Raw genomic sequence first — 16848 nt, 5'->3', positions numbered from 1 at the left:
CTGCGTGGCCTTGCCCCTTCTCCCTCCCTCCTCAGTAAGGCTGCCCCAGCCAAACTGCTTCAACTTCCTTGTTGGCTAATCCAGGGCCATCTGTCCTCATATCACACAACTCATCTCTCAGTCCTTTTTCAGTCCTGGGACTGCACCCAGGGCCAGTCATAAACAGACTGCGCCCACAGCCCTCTCTGTCCTAGAAACCATGCCCTGTTGTTTTCTGGACACACCTGGCTTTCCTCCACCTCACTGGCCTCTCCCACCTCCCAGGCAGGGGTTTAGAGACAATATCACAAGGCCTGCTTGAACTCTGAGCTCAAATCCTCCTGCCTCAGCCTCACAAGCCGCTGGAACTAAGGAGTGTTCCCTGTACTTGGCTTCTCCGCCAGCTCCTCTATGGAGTATCCAAGGCCTGGGTTGCTTTCTCCATCCCCCACCCCACCCCAACACACACACACACACACACACACACACACACACACACACACACACACACCACCCTGGCTCCCTCCCTGGAGGCTATCCTGAGTCCACTCAGATTCAAGGGGGCTCCACCCTTCAGTGGACAGGAGAGCAGAGCAGAGGTTTGGCAGCCAGGCTGTAACCCAGCAGCCCTGCTCTCTGCAGCAAGTCTGGTTAATTTTACCTTCACAATATGCCTCAAACATGCTCACTTCTGACCACCACTTCTATTGGCTCATTCTAGCCTCAGGACCAGGAGCCTGGGCTCCCTCACTGGCTCCCACACAGCTTTTTAAAAATCCATTCTCAGCACGGTGGTGGTGGTGGTGGTGCTGGTGCTGATGGTGCTGGTGGTGGTGGTAGTGATGACGATGGTGGTGGTGGTGATGGTGATGATGATGGTGGTGATGGTGGTGGTGATGGTGGTGATGGTGGCGGTGGTGGTTGTGCATGCCTTTAATCCTAGCACTCTAGAGGCAGAGGTAGGTGTATCTCTGTGAGTTTGAAGCCAGCCTGGTCTACAGAGAAAGTTCCAGGACAGACAAGGCTGTCTTGAAACAAGCAAGCAAGCAAGCAAACAAACAGAATCCATTCCTGGCCTATGACAATCTGTTCACTACCAAGCAGCAGAGAGGACCTTTGCGTGTATAAATCAGATTAATTCATTAATTAATAGACAGGGTTCTCCCGAGGTAGTTCAGGCTAGCCTCAGATTTATCTTCCTTCTACCTCTCTCTCCTAAGTGCTGGGATTACAGGACTGTGTTGTCACCCTGGGATTCACCCAGGTTTAATTCTCTTCTGTGGGAGAAGAAAACCCAGCTCCTTCCTACAGCCAGGCATGCTCTGGTGACCCTCCTGCTCCAGCGCACTCACCTACGGCCAGCCTCAGGGCTTTTGTTTCTGAGCCACCTGGTGTCCTGGAATACCAGTCCCAGCCCGAGGCCTGTATGTGTCCAGACTCTTCCTGCAGATGTCAGCTCAGACACTTCTTGGCCTCTGAGGTCACTGTGACCTGCGTAACTCCAGGTCCTCAGGCTCTGTGCAGAGCGTCACAGCGCTTGGTGTTTGTGGCTTCTGATCTTTCTGTTGACTGTCTCTATGGCTACCTGCTCATCCCACTTAGGACCTCACAGTGGGACCTGGGTCTGTGCACATCAACCCTCAATGCTCCATATCTGTCCATATGTAGCTAGAGCTTAACAAATAGCTGAATGAATTAAAAAAAAAAAATATATATATATATATATATAACACATGTTTTCTTAGTTACAATTTCTATTGTTGAGATAAAACACCATGACCAAAAAAGCAACTTGCGGAAGATAGGGTTTGCTCTATTTACACTTCCAAACCAATGTCCTAGAGAGCACTCAGGACAGGAACCCAAACAGCACAGGAACCAGGAGACAGGACCTGAGGCAGAGGCCACGGAGGGGTACTGCTTACTGGCTTCCTCCTCATGACTTGCTCAGCCTGCCTCCCCTTTTTTTCCTGAGACAGGGTTTCTCTGTGTAGCCTTGGTTGTCCTCTGCCTCCTGAGTGCTGGGATTAAAGGCATGCACCACCACGCCCGGCTCAGCCTGCTTTTTTTTTTTTTAATAGAATCTGGGACCACCAGCCCAGGGATGGCCCCACTCACGTATGGAGGCATTTTCTCATTTGGATCTCCTTTTCAATACCTCCATCTTGTGTCAAGTTGACACAAAAACTAACCACCAAAACAAGTAGAAACATGGCATTACACAGCATGAGACCTCATGGCCAGTGCTCTGTCTCTTACACCCTCCATGGCTCACTACCCCTCCCTTTTCTTTCTTTCTTTCTTTCAAGATTTATTTATTTTATTTATTGCATATGGGTGCTTTATCTGCAAAGGAGGGTGTTAGATCACATTATAGATGGTTGTGAGCTACCATGTGGTTGCTGGGATTGAACTCAGGACCTCTGGAAAAGCAGGCGGCGCTCTTAACCACTGAGCCATCTCTCTAGCCCCTTTCTTTCTTTTTTTTTTAAAAAAGAGTCTCAAGTAGCCCAGGCTGTCCCTAAACTTATTATATAGCTCAGAACAATCTTAAATTCCTAAACCCTCCCTCCCACGCTGCTTGCATATGCCATCACACAGGTTTATCAGTGCTGGAGGTCAAGCCTGGGGCTTTGTGCTCACTCGGCAAGCACTCTGCCAGCTGAGGTCCAGGAGTGGCTTTCGAACACAATTACCACGTCTTAGGCAAGCTCCACTCCAACGTACTCCAACATACTGAGACACCACACCTGGCATGGAGCTTGAGGCCCTGGACTTGTGCAGATAGCCAAGAGATAGCCCAGAGCCCACTAGCTCTGGTTGGAGTGCTCTCAAGTCCTGGCCATCCTGCTCGACCCTTGAGAACGATCTTTGGGCTCTGGGAGCTGTTGGGAGGAGCTCTGTGTCTCTACAGGAAAACAAAAGGAGGCCTCTGCTGTGGGTTTTAGACACCCTACCACTCCTAACAGGCTTCCCCTCCCCTGCAGAAAGAAGAACGTTCAAGAAGTCCCTGAGACACTGAAGTAACAGGTGGGAAACTCCCATCTGAGGGAGGACAATCACCACCGAATCTCAGGCCAGCTGCCTCCTGGGAACACCAGAGGACACAGGGCATGGGGTGGGGGGGAACCTTGCTGGTGTCCCCTGCCTACTGTTCTGTCCCGCGCTCTAGGACAAGGTCCCATTCTGAGCAAGAATTAGAAAGTGAGTCACCAGGGTGGATGGTTCGGTGGAAAAGGAAAGTGGGGTGTCTGGCACCCCCAGGCCCTGCCCTTTTCCTCTGCTTCTTGGCCAAGGAATCCAGTGAGTCATGAGATTCCGCTGAAGTAGGCTCAGAGCCAAACTCTGTGATGGCAGGGGTGAGGGGTGGAAGGGTGATCCGGCCCTCCTTTCCTCCCTGCTTCAAGTTCCTGTCTCCTGTGCACAGACAGACACAGACAGGCAAACAGCCAAACCCCAGACAGACCCAGATAATCCACAGGCATCTAATAGGCAGGTGTTCAGGGTAGGAGAGGCTTTCAACCACACTCGGACACCAGCAGCTTAGACTGATGGACACTGGACACATGAACAGACAGACAGATACTGGACACATGGACAGATGAACTCAGGACAGGCACAGAGACACACACACTGTCCACAAAGTTCTGGGGACACAGACACACGGGAGCATAGCAGACAGACAGGTAAATCAGTAGACTCAGACAGGCTAGAAGTGGCAGACAGCCAAAGGGTCCACTGGGCACACAAGGACATAGCAACTCTCTCTCTCTCTCTCTCTCTCTCTCTCTCTCTCTCTCACACACACACACACACACACACACACACACACAGTGGGGGGCACTCTTGAGCAAAGGTAGATCCAATGCTGTGTCCCCCAGCTTCAGAACTGTGAGACTGACCCATGAAAGCGGGTCCCCAGGCCTGTTCTTTTGAAGCCAGCCTCCTACCAGAGGACATGCCGTTGGCTGGTAATGAGGAATCTGCCTCGAAGTATGATGAATACAGAATGGAGATGAGATAGGAAAGGGGGCTTCCCAACCAGTAGGGTGTTGAGACCTGTCATGGTGACTAAGGGTGCCTGGGGATAGAGAGGTGCATTGGCAGGGCACTGAGGAACCTGTGTTCTGGCTATGTAGCCTTGGAAACATCTGTGCTCACTTGTGCCCTGGTCCCACTCTCCAGAGTTTCACATAGCATATGGTGGCCTTGAAGAGGCGACATACCTGAACTCCTGATCTGCCTCAACCTCGAATGCTGGGAATACAGATATGTTCCACAGCACAAACACGTGTGTGTGTGTGTGTGTGTGTGTGTGTGTGTAAGTGTGCACAAGTGTGCACAAGTGTGAGGACAACCTTGTGGAATCTGGTCTCTTTTTCCACCATCTAGATTCCAAGGGTTGGACTCAGGTCATCAGACTTAGTGGCAAGCACCTTTACCCACCGAACCAGCTCACCAGCCTCACGTTTTACAAGGTGCTGGTCTTGATTCCCCCCCCCCCCCCCCCCCCCTGCTGCCCCCCCACCCCAGACAGGGCTTCTCTGTGTATCCTTGGCTGTCCTGGACTAACTTTGTAGATCAAGCTGGCCTCAAACTCACAGCCTGCCTCTGCCTCCGGAGTGCTGGGATTAAAGGCATGCGCCACCACTGCCCGGCTAAGGTGCTGGTCTTGGATCCACGGGTGTGTACATGCTAAGCAAACACTCTACCGAGGAAGCTGCATCCAGCCTCATCCGCTCTCTTGAGCCTCAGTTTATGACACAAACGGATAGGTCTTCGCGTTGAGTGCTTCTGCACCCTAGTCACTGCAGGGGGAGGGGTGAGAGGGGGGGACCCCTGGTGACTCACCACCAATGCCCCACAGCAGGAGGTAGCTCAGCTACAAGTGCCCCTTGTCCTGCTTTCTCACCCTCTGCAAAAGTGACAGCTAAGGGGACAGGACAGAGAGAACTAAGGGACTCCTGGTACTCCTGCTGCTCCCCCGGCACCCCCCCCCCCAGCCGACTAGGATAACTGTTCAGGTGTGGTGTCCTTCCTCTCTCTACCCATAGAATTCTCTGGCCCTGGGCCCAACCTGTTGGAAGAGGGAGCTTGCACAACGGGGAGGCACAAAGTGACAGCCAGAAAGCTTCAAGGGACAGAAGCCCCATTGTATGAGGGCAAGGCAAAGGTTAGACCAGAAACGGAAGGGGGCTCTGCAGGGGGCCCCAGCTGCCAGGGCCCCTGATGTGGGGCCCTCCACGGGGGCCGTCTGCCAAAAAGGATGCCCTTGGGCCTGGCGGAGGGGGTGGTGCTGGGCAAGATGCCCACCGCACTAGGGAGGGCAGACCCCACAAGGGGTGGCTGGGTGCACTTAGGCTCCGCACCCGCACCCACCTCCTGAGGAGGAGCTGCCTGGAGCGGCCTGAACCTAGGCAGTTTCCTGAATCATCATCCATTGGGAATTCCTGTCATTCCTGGGAGCTGCTGTGGCTTGGAGTGGCCCCCGGCCCAGGGTCACTGGGACACGGACGTGCTGTGTATCTTCCTGAAGGGCCTGGCAGACAGCTTAGAGATTTTTGCCCCCAGCTCTTGGTCCTTATCAAGTCCTGAACTCTGATCTTAGTTGCTTCTTAGCTCCCCTTCTGCACACGTTTTCGAGCTTATAAAATCGGTTGGAAAGTGTCAGTCCACAATCCTTTCACCCAGAGTTGCAGCTCTGCTCCCGAAGGAGAGGCTTCCACTGACAAGAGACTCCAAAGGAGGACGGTCACAAGCTCATTGTCCTTAAAGCTGCCTCTAAAGACCCGGGTACGGAAGCTAAGGGCTACTCCAGGTACCGATGAGCGGGCCCCGCCCTCTTCTCCCTCGGTCCCTGTTTGGGGCGGGTGCTGCGGTCAGGGCGGTACAAAAAGCGTCCCGCCTTGCGCTCCACACTTGACTCGGTCTGGCAGTCTCGAGCTTGGAGGCGGAGGCGCGCAGGGCAGCCTGGGTCCAGCCCACACCCCCCTCACCAGGTAGGGACTCTCCCTGTTCAGAGGGCAGAGGGTGTAGAGAGGAGGAGTGGGGGCACACAGAGGGAGTAGGACTCAGGGCAGAGCGGCACAGAGGAGAGGTTCAAAGGGACGCAAAGAACAGAAGCGGGGCGGGGGTGGGGGGAGGCGCATTGGGAGGTAGCTGAAGGGGGATTTGTAAGACACACAGAGCCAAGAGTCTAAGTCAGATGCGTCAGGGGGTTAAAGGGACCGAGGGCAGGAGAGATGAATGCCAAGGTTCCATTTCCTCGCCCTTGGCAGTCCCTAGACAGGTCAGGGAGGGGGCCTACTTCTTGCATGTCCCCTTGTCCCACGAGTAACTGATGCCTACTGCTGTGTTCTTGTCCCGGAACTCAGGAATCCGGGTCCCGCGCTTCGCTGAGCCTCCTGGGAAGGTTCGAGGGAAACCCGTCCTTGATGTGTGTAAGGGAACCTCCAGAACCCAATACTTGTGACCCCTAACTTCTGTCCTCCCCGGGCCAGGAGGCACCATGCTGCGGCTGCTATTGCTGCTGCTGGCTGGCCAGGCTGCCCTGGAAGCCCGGCAGAGTCGCTGGCGCAGGGAGCTGGCGCCAGGACTGCACCTGCGGGGCATCCGGGATGCCGGTGGCCGGTACTGCGAAAAGCAGGACCTGTGCTGCCGCGGCCGCGCCGACGACTGTTCCTTGCCCTACCTGGGAGCCACCTGTTACTGTGACCTCTTCTGCAACCGCACCATCTCTGACTGCTGCCCTGACTTCTGGGACTTCTGCCTCGGGGTGCCACCCCCTTTCCCTCCCATCCAAGGTGAGCACCTTGTCAATCCAAGACTGATAATGGGCATTTCCAGGCTTTGAAAAATATAGGAAAGAAATCCTCACCCTATTTTTCCTGGCCCTCTGGAAGTCCCTCCTGTGATCTAACTTGACTCAAACAGCACCGAAAAATAGTCCTGTTAGGACTAACGTGGCCCTAGGGCAGGGAAGGCATCTCCAGCCCTATCTCAATACAGGGAAGGTGGCCGCCCACCTGCTGACTCACCCTGGGGCCGGTAGAGCACACAGGGGCTGGCTAGGCTGTTACAGCCAGTCGATTTTTACCCTCGCTTAGGATTCTGTACCCCTGAGAGTGGCCTGCACCTCCCTGTTCCAGTAGGTGACCCACGGGAAGTCCCTAACCCTTCTCATGGCCTGCTGGCCTTTAAGGAGAACCCATGTCTGGGTTGCTAGCTCAAATGCTGCACTGTTTTAAGGGAGTCTCTTACCTTCCCTGGGCTTCAGTTTCTTTCCTCAAGCTCCTTCCATGCCTCATGTGCAAGCCCCAATTCATTTGAGTGACAAAGGGTACCAGGAATGTCACAGCTGGCATCCAGGTGAAACAACACGGACCCAAAGTGGAGCCCCCCCCCCCCCCCCCCCCCCCGCCAACAGCTTGTGTATGGCAGTTGGCGCGGGGGACCTGCAGATTGTCCTAAGATATAGTTTGTCTTTAGAGTCTGTTGGGGTTGGCATTGGTATGTGATTACGAGCTCGGGAGGTTTGGGGTTACCTGGCCTTGAGGATTTGGGCACCTCATCTTCTTTCCTCTCCCTCCTGCAGGATGCATGTATGGGGGTCGCATCTACCCAGTCTTCGGAACCTACTGGGACAATTGCAATCGATGGTGAGTGTGAGAGACTGAGGTGGGCTTGCTTTGAGTGGCCTGTGGCCAACAGACTTGGTGCCAAACTCTGTCACTCGTTTCCTGAGGGTGAGTCCTTTTCGTTCTATGGGCATCAGTGTTCTTGTTTTTGTTTTTGAGACAGGGTTTCTCTGTGTATCCTTGGCTGTTCTGGACTCACTTTGTAGACCAGCTTGGCCTCTAACTCACAGCGATCCGCCGGCCTCTTGACTCCTGAGTGCTAGGATTAAAGGCACGTGCCACCATGCCCACCCACCCCTGACCTCAGTGTTCTTATCTGTAATATAGACACTTTCCAACTGACCATACCATCTCATATAATAGGACTCTAGTCACAAGCCTAGGAGTGGTCAACCATGGTGTCCTTGTTGGAGGGAGGCCACACCTAAGCTAAGGAGTTTTCCCCCACCCCTTCTGGTTTGGGCTAGCCTCACTTCCAGCTGGGCTTGCTGTCACGGGAGAGTCCAAGAAGGGGACGCCAGGAAGGAAACCTGTGCAGCATCCGCTGTCCTGGGCGGAATGAGGGTCAGGGATGACTGAGCTGGCCATCAGCCAGTGGCCTACAGCAGGGCCTTCCCTGGAATGTGCCCTCTCCCCACCCTCAAAACCCCTGTTCCAGGCGGGGTGGTGTGTGTGTGTGTGTGTGTGTGTGTGTGCATGGATAGCCCTTCCTCAGTCTGAGCTGGGAAGCAGAGCAGGTGGGAAGTGTGGAGGCCTTACTGGAAACAGCAGGGTCTCTGCTGCCCTGAGCTTTGCCCCACCCCTCCCTCTGGCCGGACTGGGAGGCCCCAGGGAGAAGGAAACTTTTCGGAATGCATTGCGTATAGCTGTTGCCTTTGCCTCACTGGGTGAGGGGGTGCCAGGGTCACTGTGGGAATGGGGACCATGCGTGCGTGCGTGCGTGCGTGCGTGCGTGCGTGTATGTATGCGTGCGTGGGTGCGAGAGTGTGTCTGGGTGAGGGAGGGTATGTGTATGTGTGCTCAGAAGGGCGGGGTATCTGCAGGATTCTGTTCTGATAGGGTGGCTGCCAAGGGGTTAACTGCTGTTTCCACTGCAGTCCCAGGCCCCTCTGGAATGCTGGGACCTGCTGCTACCAATCCTGCCTAGACCTGCTTGAACAGCCTTGGGGACTCAAGAGATGGGGACCAAAAAGCATTAGCTGACCCCTTCAGGACAGGTCCTGGTGGCTGAGTCATCCCCCCCCCCCACTAGCCACCCACCCATCCACCCTGTATCCCACTTGAGAGTGGAAGACTGTCTATGTGCCTTGCGGGATAAATAGCGCCACCAGGGATGCTTTTGCAGGGCATGTTGGGAGCTGTTGAAGAAAGCAAAAGAGGGGGCCTCCTACCCCCACAGGCCCCTCCAGCTCTCGTGAGCACCGCCCGCTGGCTCCAGGGCTAGATGGCCAGCCATATTGGGGCTTGGCTCCCCTTGAGGCTCCTTATAAGGTGGCATTGTAGGCGGGTGCCCTGGGTTGCCTGGAAGGAGGCCGGTTAGCATCTTGTACTAGCAGAGTTATGAGCTTGTAAAAGCATTGTAGAATGCCTAGAATTCAAGCCTCCAGCTGATGCCTAATTACTGAAGACCTACTGTGTTGCCAGCGGCGCTGTGTTGGGCCCAGGAGGTACAGCCAGAAGGAGACAGGCACTGGCCTTGACCCATGGGGCCTCTGTAGTCTCATAGTGAAGGGCATGGAAAAGCAACACACACACACACACACACACACACACACACACACACACACACGTCACGACAAGCTGCCATGGGTGTTACGTAGGAAGGGGAGATAAGGGGGGACGGTGCAAGTTTAGAGTAGAAACAAGGACAAAAGGCAGGCTGCTTAGAGCCTTATAAAGGAAGGAAATTGGGTGGCAGACAAACAAGGGACCTATGGAGGGAGGGGGTGGTAAGGGCACCACTTAAGGGAAAACAGGAGATGGGTAAATTCTTCTTGGTAGAATCCTCGAGGAGCAGAGTCTGGAGAAGGCTCAGCCGCGCCCTAGCTTCTCAGTGTCTAAGGGAAGTCCCTTCAAGACCTCGCTGGCATCACTCACTGATTATGTCTAGCCTCAGAGCGTCTGGGACAAGGATTGCTGAGTGACTTGGGTGGCGGCAGAGGATGAGGGGCAGGGAAATGGGTTCATAAAGTGTGTCTTTGGCATGCACTGACCGACCTGAAGGGGGATGTGTCAGGTTTGCCACAGACCCCAGCACCTGACAGCTGGGAACCATGTTCTGAGATGAAGACAGTGAGAGAGGAACAGACTAGAGAAGGGCCTGGTGGCTTTCATCTGAGACGCCATTACATATCCAGGGGTGTGGTCAGCGGGACATGAGCTATAGCGCAGGAGAAAGGGGGCCCAGAGTTCCCGAAGCATGAACAGTAACAGGCAAAAGGGCCTACAATGGGTCAAGCCCTGCAGAGGCCACCGGATCCCTGGAAAGTGGCACCAGTTATTGGCCTCACTTTACAGATGAGAGCCTAGATAGAGGGGTTGGGGCTCTTGAATAACCTTCCCAAGGCCTCAAAACCGCCTAGCAGGACCAGAACTCAGGATTTGAACTCTAAAGTCTACATTCTGAGCCACTGGGCTGTACCACCTCAAGTCATGCGTTCACTCAGCAGATATACGCTAGGCTGCAGGGTCTCACAATCTCAGTCATGCCGGCTGCTGAGGCCGGAGGACACCAAGTCCAAAGGTAGCCGGAATTCCAGACTGCACAACTTAGCGACACCCTGTCGGAAAAATACAGTCAAAAGAGGGCCGAGAGTGCGGCTCACGGAAGAACATTTGCTTAACATCCATAAGACTGGGGTTCAGTCCTAAGGACAATAAAAAATAAATATTTGCTGGATGTTCACTATGCAGTAGGGTCCCCCACCCCCCCACACCCCATAATCCCCCCCCCCCCCGTGCAAGCTTCCTAGGAGACTATGAGGTAACAGGGATAATTGGAAAGTAGCTCAATCAGCAGAGTGCTAGCCAAGTAGGTAAGAAAGCCTAGGCTCAGTCCTCAGCACCACATGGCATGGTGGTGCAGAGGCAACAGGATCAGGAGTTCAAACCCATTTTTCAGCTACATCATGAGTTCAAGGTCAGCTTCAGCAACATGAGAGATGTTGTAAGAAAAAAAGGGGAAAAAAAAAAAAAAAAAGAGCACTTGTATAAACACCAGTAGGACACTGGGTGCTGGTGGCTAAGGGATCCCATAAAGCAGGGAAGTGGGGAAGGAGAGTATGAAGGCCACTGAGTTTTAAGATAAGCCCACCAGAGAAGACTTCTCTGGGAGGTGATATTTGAACTGAGGATTTGGAGAACGTGAGAGAGGACGGAAGATGTGGTTGGAAGAGCAGCTCAAAGGCCCTGGGCAGGAGGAGTTTGGCAGGTGCGAGCACCCACGGTGCCTGGAGTCCAGGCCTGGGAGGGGTAGAAGGCCAGACAGGGGATGAGAGGACAGAACACATGGGGCTTGTTGCCATGAAGGTCTTGGCTCTTACTCTTTTTTTTTTTTTTTTTTTTTTTTTTTTTTTTTTTCTTTCTCAAGACATGGTTTCTCTTTCTCTGTGTAGCCCTGGCTGTCCTGGACTTCGCTTTGTAGACTAACAGGCTGGCCTCGAACTCACAGCGATCCGCCTGCCTCTGCCTCCCTGAGTGCTGGGATTAAAGGAGTGCGCCACCACTCCCGGCTTTGGCTCTTATTCTTGACATGATTTCGACTTAGCAGGAGTGCTGTGGCCAGCAATTTAAAAATACATGTGTGTGTGGGGGGGTGGGGGGTGGGGGGGCGGTGGCATAGGGCAGAGGCCAGCACAAGGAGACTGCTGCAATGAGCAGGTGAGAGGAGCCTGGATGGAGGAAGCTGTGGCGTGAGTGAGGCATGGTCTGGATCCCAGAGTGTGTTTTAAGGTGTGACTGGAGCAGCCTGTGAAGGGTCAAAGGTGACTCTAGGCTTTGAGTCTGAGCTGCAGGAAGTAACAGGAGCTGGAACTCACTTTGACCCACATTGAGGAGAAGCTGTTGCTATTAACCCCCACGCTGGTGGTGTTGAGGAAGAATGACTTCCGGGGCATGGGAGAGGAACTTAAGAATTGTGAACTTGAGCTTACAAAGCCACCAGACTGGGTGGGATCCTTCAGTGGCTACGCTGTGCTTGCTGGTACAGAATCCCAGGCCCATGTGGACCCCCCCGGGACTCCACAGGGCCCCCAGGCCCCCCCACAGGGCCCCCAGCCCCTGGGACTCATATTTTCTTTCCTTTTTCTTACTAGCACGTGCCAGGAGAAAGGGCAGTGGGAGTGTGACCAGGAGCCATGTCTTGTGGACCCAGACATGATTAACGCCATCAACCGGGGCAACTACGGGTGAGAGAGAGACTCTGGGCATTGATGGGCACAGGAGAGCACATACGTGTCCACGTGTATGATTGTCAAACATGCTCACTGTTCTAGGCACACACATCGGAGTTTTATTTCTCTAGCCTTCTAGCCATCGTCCATGGCTCCAGGGCTCCTGACCTTGACAGCTCTGTGACTTCTTTGCACCTTTTCTCCTCCAGGTGGCAGGCTGGGAACCATAGTGCCTTCTGGGGCATGACCCTGGATGAGGGCATTCGCTACCGCCTGGGCACAATGCGCCCATCTTCCTCTGTCATGAATATGAATGAGATTCACGTGAGTCCCGTCCTTGCCCACATCCCCATCACCTTCTCTCCCGATGGCTTAGCACAGTAGGATGCTGTCCCGTCAAGATGGGGCTGTGCGTCCTGGGTATGTCACTGCCTTCTCTGGTGGTGCTGTGCTTAGATTCTAAACTTTCCAGAGCCTGCAGCAGCCCCTTCCTGTCTCCTCAGCCTGGGGAAAAAAAAAATGCTGTTGGTCCTTGTGCAGCTGGGGCAAGACCCAAGGGGCCCAGGGGTTACCTTGGTATTTTAGGAAAAGAGGGACAGGCACTCTACCAGATCTGGTCAGAAAGCAACAATTCTCGAGGGCGGGGCGAAAGCCGACTCAGTGAAGCCCCTAGGGAGGAGGGGGCTTCTGTTTTTGCACCAGGTCCTGACAGTCAAAGGGAGAGTGGGGGCAGGTTAAGACTACATGCGGCCGGCCTGGGCGGGCCTTGTGCTGGTCTGTCCATCAGAGAAGCCAGGGAGAGGCTTCGGGAACTTCTGCTCAAGGCCAGGGTGACCAGCCCCTGGCCTTGCCTTTCTCCCTGGGGTTGCTTGCTATTTTCTGCTGTTTGTCTTGGCGGCCCGCCTGGTCACGAGACCTTACTGTTTCTTCCCGCCCCTGTCCTTTGGGGCTTTGGAGGCCACTGCTGTGGCAGGAAGGAGGGTGTGGCTGATCAGAAGGTACAGAGAAATGAGTTGGAAGCTGGTGGTCCTGGCTGGGCTTCCTTACTATGGTTTCAGTGTCTCATTCGTTTAATAGGCCTCATTACCCCTGTGTGATCTTTGGGGGTGGGGGACCCTGAACTGTGCTGGTTCTTCTACTCAAGTCCCAAGATGGAAGTTACTAGCACCCCACTCCCCCAACCCCCAGAAGCAGGACAGCTTCAGATGTGACTGCTGGAGGCGCTGAACTCTCGCCATGCCTTCAAAGCCTGGGCTGGTGGGGCAGCAAGGGCCGTGCTAGGAAGCAAGTGGCATTATCACCATTGTTTTACAGACGGTGCTGGGCCAAGGGGAAACACTCCCCATTGCCTTTGAGGCTTCTGAGAAGTGGCCCAACCTGATCCACGAGCCACTGGACCAGGGCAACTGTGCAGGCTCTTGGGCTTTCTCCACAGCAGGTGTGTCCAGGGGCAGGAGCTGGCACCAGAGGGGAGGGCCATAGCTTGGCCTCTGACAGAGCTTTTTTTTTTTTGTGCCTTCCCCACTAGCTGTTGCATCTGACAGGGTCTCCATCCACTCTCTGGGACACATGACACCCACCCTATCACCGCAGAACCTGCTGTCCTGTGATACCCACCACCAGCAGGGCTGCCGAGGTGGGCGTCTCGATGGTGCTTGGTGGTTCCTGCGGCGCAAAGGGTATGCGACAGGGGGTTGTGGGCTAGAGGAAGACGAGGCACCCTGGGGAGCTCTGGCTTTGTGGTGCCACAGCATCGTGGTCCTTGCTCCCTTCTCTAGGGTGGTGTCTGACAACTGTTACCCATTCTCGGGCCGAGAGCAGAACGAAGCCAGCCCCACCCCTCGCTGTATGATGCACAGCCGCCCCATGGGGCGGGGCAAGCGCCAGGCCACTTCTCCATGCCCCAATAGTCAAGTTTATTCCAATGACATCTACCAGGTCACACCTGTTTACCGACTGGCCTCCGACGTGAGTATAAACATGGGGCGGAAGCAGAAGCAAGAGTTGGGGGTTTGGTCGGCTAAATCTTACCTTGTCGGACCTCCCTCTCCAGGAGAAAGAGATCATGAAGGAACTAATGGAGAATGGCCCGGTTCAAGGTAAGTATCCCCAGCCTTCGCCTGGTTCCAGAAAATTCCTGCCGCCCAAGGCATCTCTACAGCTTTAGGCACCAAGTGCGGTTGGAACAGGAGCGGAGGGTCCATTCCCCCTTCCTTGCAGCCCCTGGCTAAGTCAACGTCTAATATGAGGCCCCGGTGTCTGGATACATAGACTAACGGGCTGAACCCTGTGTCTGTCTCCACCCACAGCACTCATGGAAGTACATGAGGACTTCTTCTTGTACCAGAGTGGCATCTACAGGCACACACCTGTAAGCCAGGGGAGGCCGGAGCAGTACCGGCGACATGGGACTCACTCGGTCAAGATCACAGGGTGAGGTTCCTGTGGGCACATGGGACTAGGAGCAGTCGGGTTTACACTGGGAATTCTTTGAAAATCTTTGTATTCCCTGCCAAGTTGAGGCTGCTCCTCCCTGATCCTGTGGCCAAAGAGGAAACAGACGTGGAGAGGCGGGGCTGCTTCCAGGGAGGCGGGGCCTGCCTCTAGGGGTGCGTGGACAGCAGGGAGCTTTGAAGGGTGTCTGGGAACAGTGAAACTCTCCCCCTTGAAGTAGAGAATTCAAAGGTTAAGCCAGGAGCCGGCGAGCACACCTGTGATCGCAGCACTGGGATGGAGGCTGAAGGATCAGGAGTTAAAAGGCGGTCTTTGACCACATAGCAACTTCAAGGCCAGTGTGGGCGATCTGAGATCTGAGGCCATGTGTCATCAAAGAAACAACCTGAAGGGCTTGTCCCAACTCCGGCCATCTCATTGAGCGACTGAGGTTGTGCAGCGAGGGGCAGATATTCATCTACTCCCTGTGCACTACGATAAGCGACAGGGCTGGCTTAGGGGCGCTATGTTCCTGAGCTGAGACCTGGTGCAAGCAGTCAGAGTCTCTCTCTCTCTCTCTCTCTCTCTCTCTCTCTCTCTCTCTCTCTCTCTCTCTCTCTCTCTCTCTCTCTCTCTCTCTCTCTCTCTCTCTCTCTCCCCCCCCCCCCGCCACTAGGTGGGGAGAAGAGAAGCTGCCAAATGGAAGGACCATCAAATACTGGGTGAGTCCCTCATCCAAGCCCTATGTCCCCTGCCCTCTCAGGCCCTCGCCCATCCCTTGCCTCATGTCTCTCTCCTCTTCACTCCCAGACTGCTGCCAACTCATGGGGCCCATGGTGGGGCGAGAGGGGCCACTTCCGAATCGTGCGTGGTGCCAATGAGTGTGACATCGAGAGCTTCGTGCTGGGCGTCTGGGGCCGCGTGGGGATGGAGGACATGGGGCACCACTGAGTCGCAGCCACTAGGCTAGGCGAGAGCCACAGCCACGGAAGAGGCCTTGGGGGCTATGCCCCATGAAGCCTTGGGTGCAGTTGGGGCACCAGGTGCTAATCCTCACACACACAGATCCGCTAAAAGCAGCACCCCACCTGGGAGCCAATGCTGAGTGAGGCTGATGGAGCCCCAGACATCACAGCGGGAACTGGAAAGGGCCTAGTTTGGAAACTGCAGGGGGTGTAGATTCCAGGCCCCCCGGTCCCCAAGACCACGGGAGCTAAGACACCCCAATTTTCACCCTACCACCCAACCCATTCCCACTTTCTTATTTTTGTTCTTGTTGGTTGAGTCTGCCCATCTTCCTGGCTTTCCTTCCAGCTGTACCTCTCCATCCCCAGGACTGTTTTCTCATTCTCCAAAGATATTTATTTTTCTTTTCGCTGTTTTAAAATAAAACCAAAGTATTGATATTTAAATGCCTTGGACTCTTCGAGATGAGAAAGCCACGTCAGAGCTGGGGTGGCCCATGGCTAGACAATGGAGAGAACTTCCGGAAAGCCGAGAATGAGGGCACAAGCGTGTGACCCCAGCACTTGGGAGCTGGAGGCACGAGGATCTAAAGTTCTAGGTTACCATTTGTGTTAGAGAGCAAACTTGAGAGCAGCCTTGAAGTTCACGAGACCCTGACAGAAAGGGGAGAGGAAGGGACGGGGAGCGAAGGGTGGCAGGCAGGGGAGGGTGGGTAAACCAGAAATCTTAAGTGTGCTTTTAGTTATCTTTATCAGTGCCCAGCCACTTGCAGGAGGGACATGGATAACATGACCTTTGACCTGAGTCAGCACTACATAGCCAGAAGGGGAGGATGTAGCCCAGTCCTCCAATTAACAGAAATAATCCAGCCGGCAGGAAAGCAGGATGCTCATCTTTCCCTACTCTTGAGACAAGACGGTCTTGCCAGGCAGCCCTCTCCCTATCGTATATCCCGGACTCCTAGTACCTAACAGCTAGTGATATGCAACTCTCCCCTCCCTCCCCTCCCCTCCCCTCCCTTCCTGTGCTGTCCCCTCCCCTCCCCTCCCCTGCCCTTTCTCCCCTCCCCTGCCCTCCCATCCCATCCCATGCCCTCCCCTCCCCTCCCTTGCCCTCCCTTCCTCTCCCCTCCTACTCTTTCCTTTGTCTTTCTTACCCTCTCCTTCCCTTTCTGTCAGGGTCTCATATAGTCAGGTCTTTTCTCCATCTCAGGCCCCAGCCTGATATCAAGGCCCCTGGGGACCTGGCTAACTAGCTAGCCTCTTACCCTGTGACTGGGTGGCACACACCTGCAATTACAGCCCTTGATGGCTGCAGGAGGCTGCAGAGCGAGTTCAAGGGCAGCCTGGTCTATGTGAGACTCTGTCAGAATGCGACAGCCCCACGTCCTCTCTGCTTCTCAAATGATGAACAAATAGATACTCACACGAGAAGCACTTTCT

The 16848-nt window shown here is 54.6% G+C and overlaps 1 protein-coding gene across 1 annotated transcript; it reads left to right on the top strand.

Moving 5' to 3' along the window:
* The first annotated feature begins 6440 nt into the window (after positions 1–6440).
* Tinagl1 (tubulointerstitial nephritis antigen like 1) lies at positions 6441–15647 on the top strand. The gene is made up of 11 exons (XM_051171622.1): positions 6441–6782; positions 7574–7637; positions 11930–12022; positions 12217–12331; positions 13322–13445; positions 13536–13686; positions 13786–13975; positions 14061–14106; positions 14317–14440; positions 15117–15162; positions 15251–15647. The coding sequence occupies exons 1-11, from the start codon at positions 6488–6490 to the stop codon at positions 15389–15391; spliced, it is 1389 nt and encodes a 462-aa protein (XP_051027579.1). The 5' UTR covers positions 6441–6487; the 3' UTR covers positions 15392–15647.
* The last annotated feature ends 1201 nt before the right edge of the window (positions 15648–16848 follow it).

This window comes from Acomys russatus, chromosome 29 (assembly GCF_903995435.1).
Source record: "Acomys russatus chromosome 29, mAcoRus1.1, whole genome shotgun sequence".
Classification (NCBI taxonomy): Eukaryota; Metazoa; Chordata; class Mammalia; order Rodentia; family Muridae; genus Acomys; species Acomys russatus.
The sequence above is the reverse complement of the archived record's forward strand: the minus strand, read 5'-3'. Positions and strand labels throughout refer to the sequence as shown.

Coding starts and splice junctions, on each gene's coding strand:
- Tinagl1 (XM_051171622.1), top strand. CDS start 6,488: ATGCTGCGGCTGCTATTGCTGCTGCTGGCTGGCCAGGCTGCCCTGGAA. Junction 12,332..13,321: donor TGAATATGAATGAGATTCAC/GTGAGTCCCGTC, acceptor ATTGTTTTACAG/ACGGTGCTGGGCCAAGGGGA. Junction 14,441..15,116: donor CACTCGGTCAAGATCACAGG/GTGAGGTTCCTG, acceptor CCCCGCCACTAG/GTGGGGAGAAGAGAAGCTGC.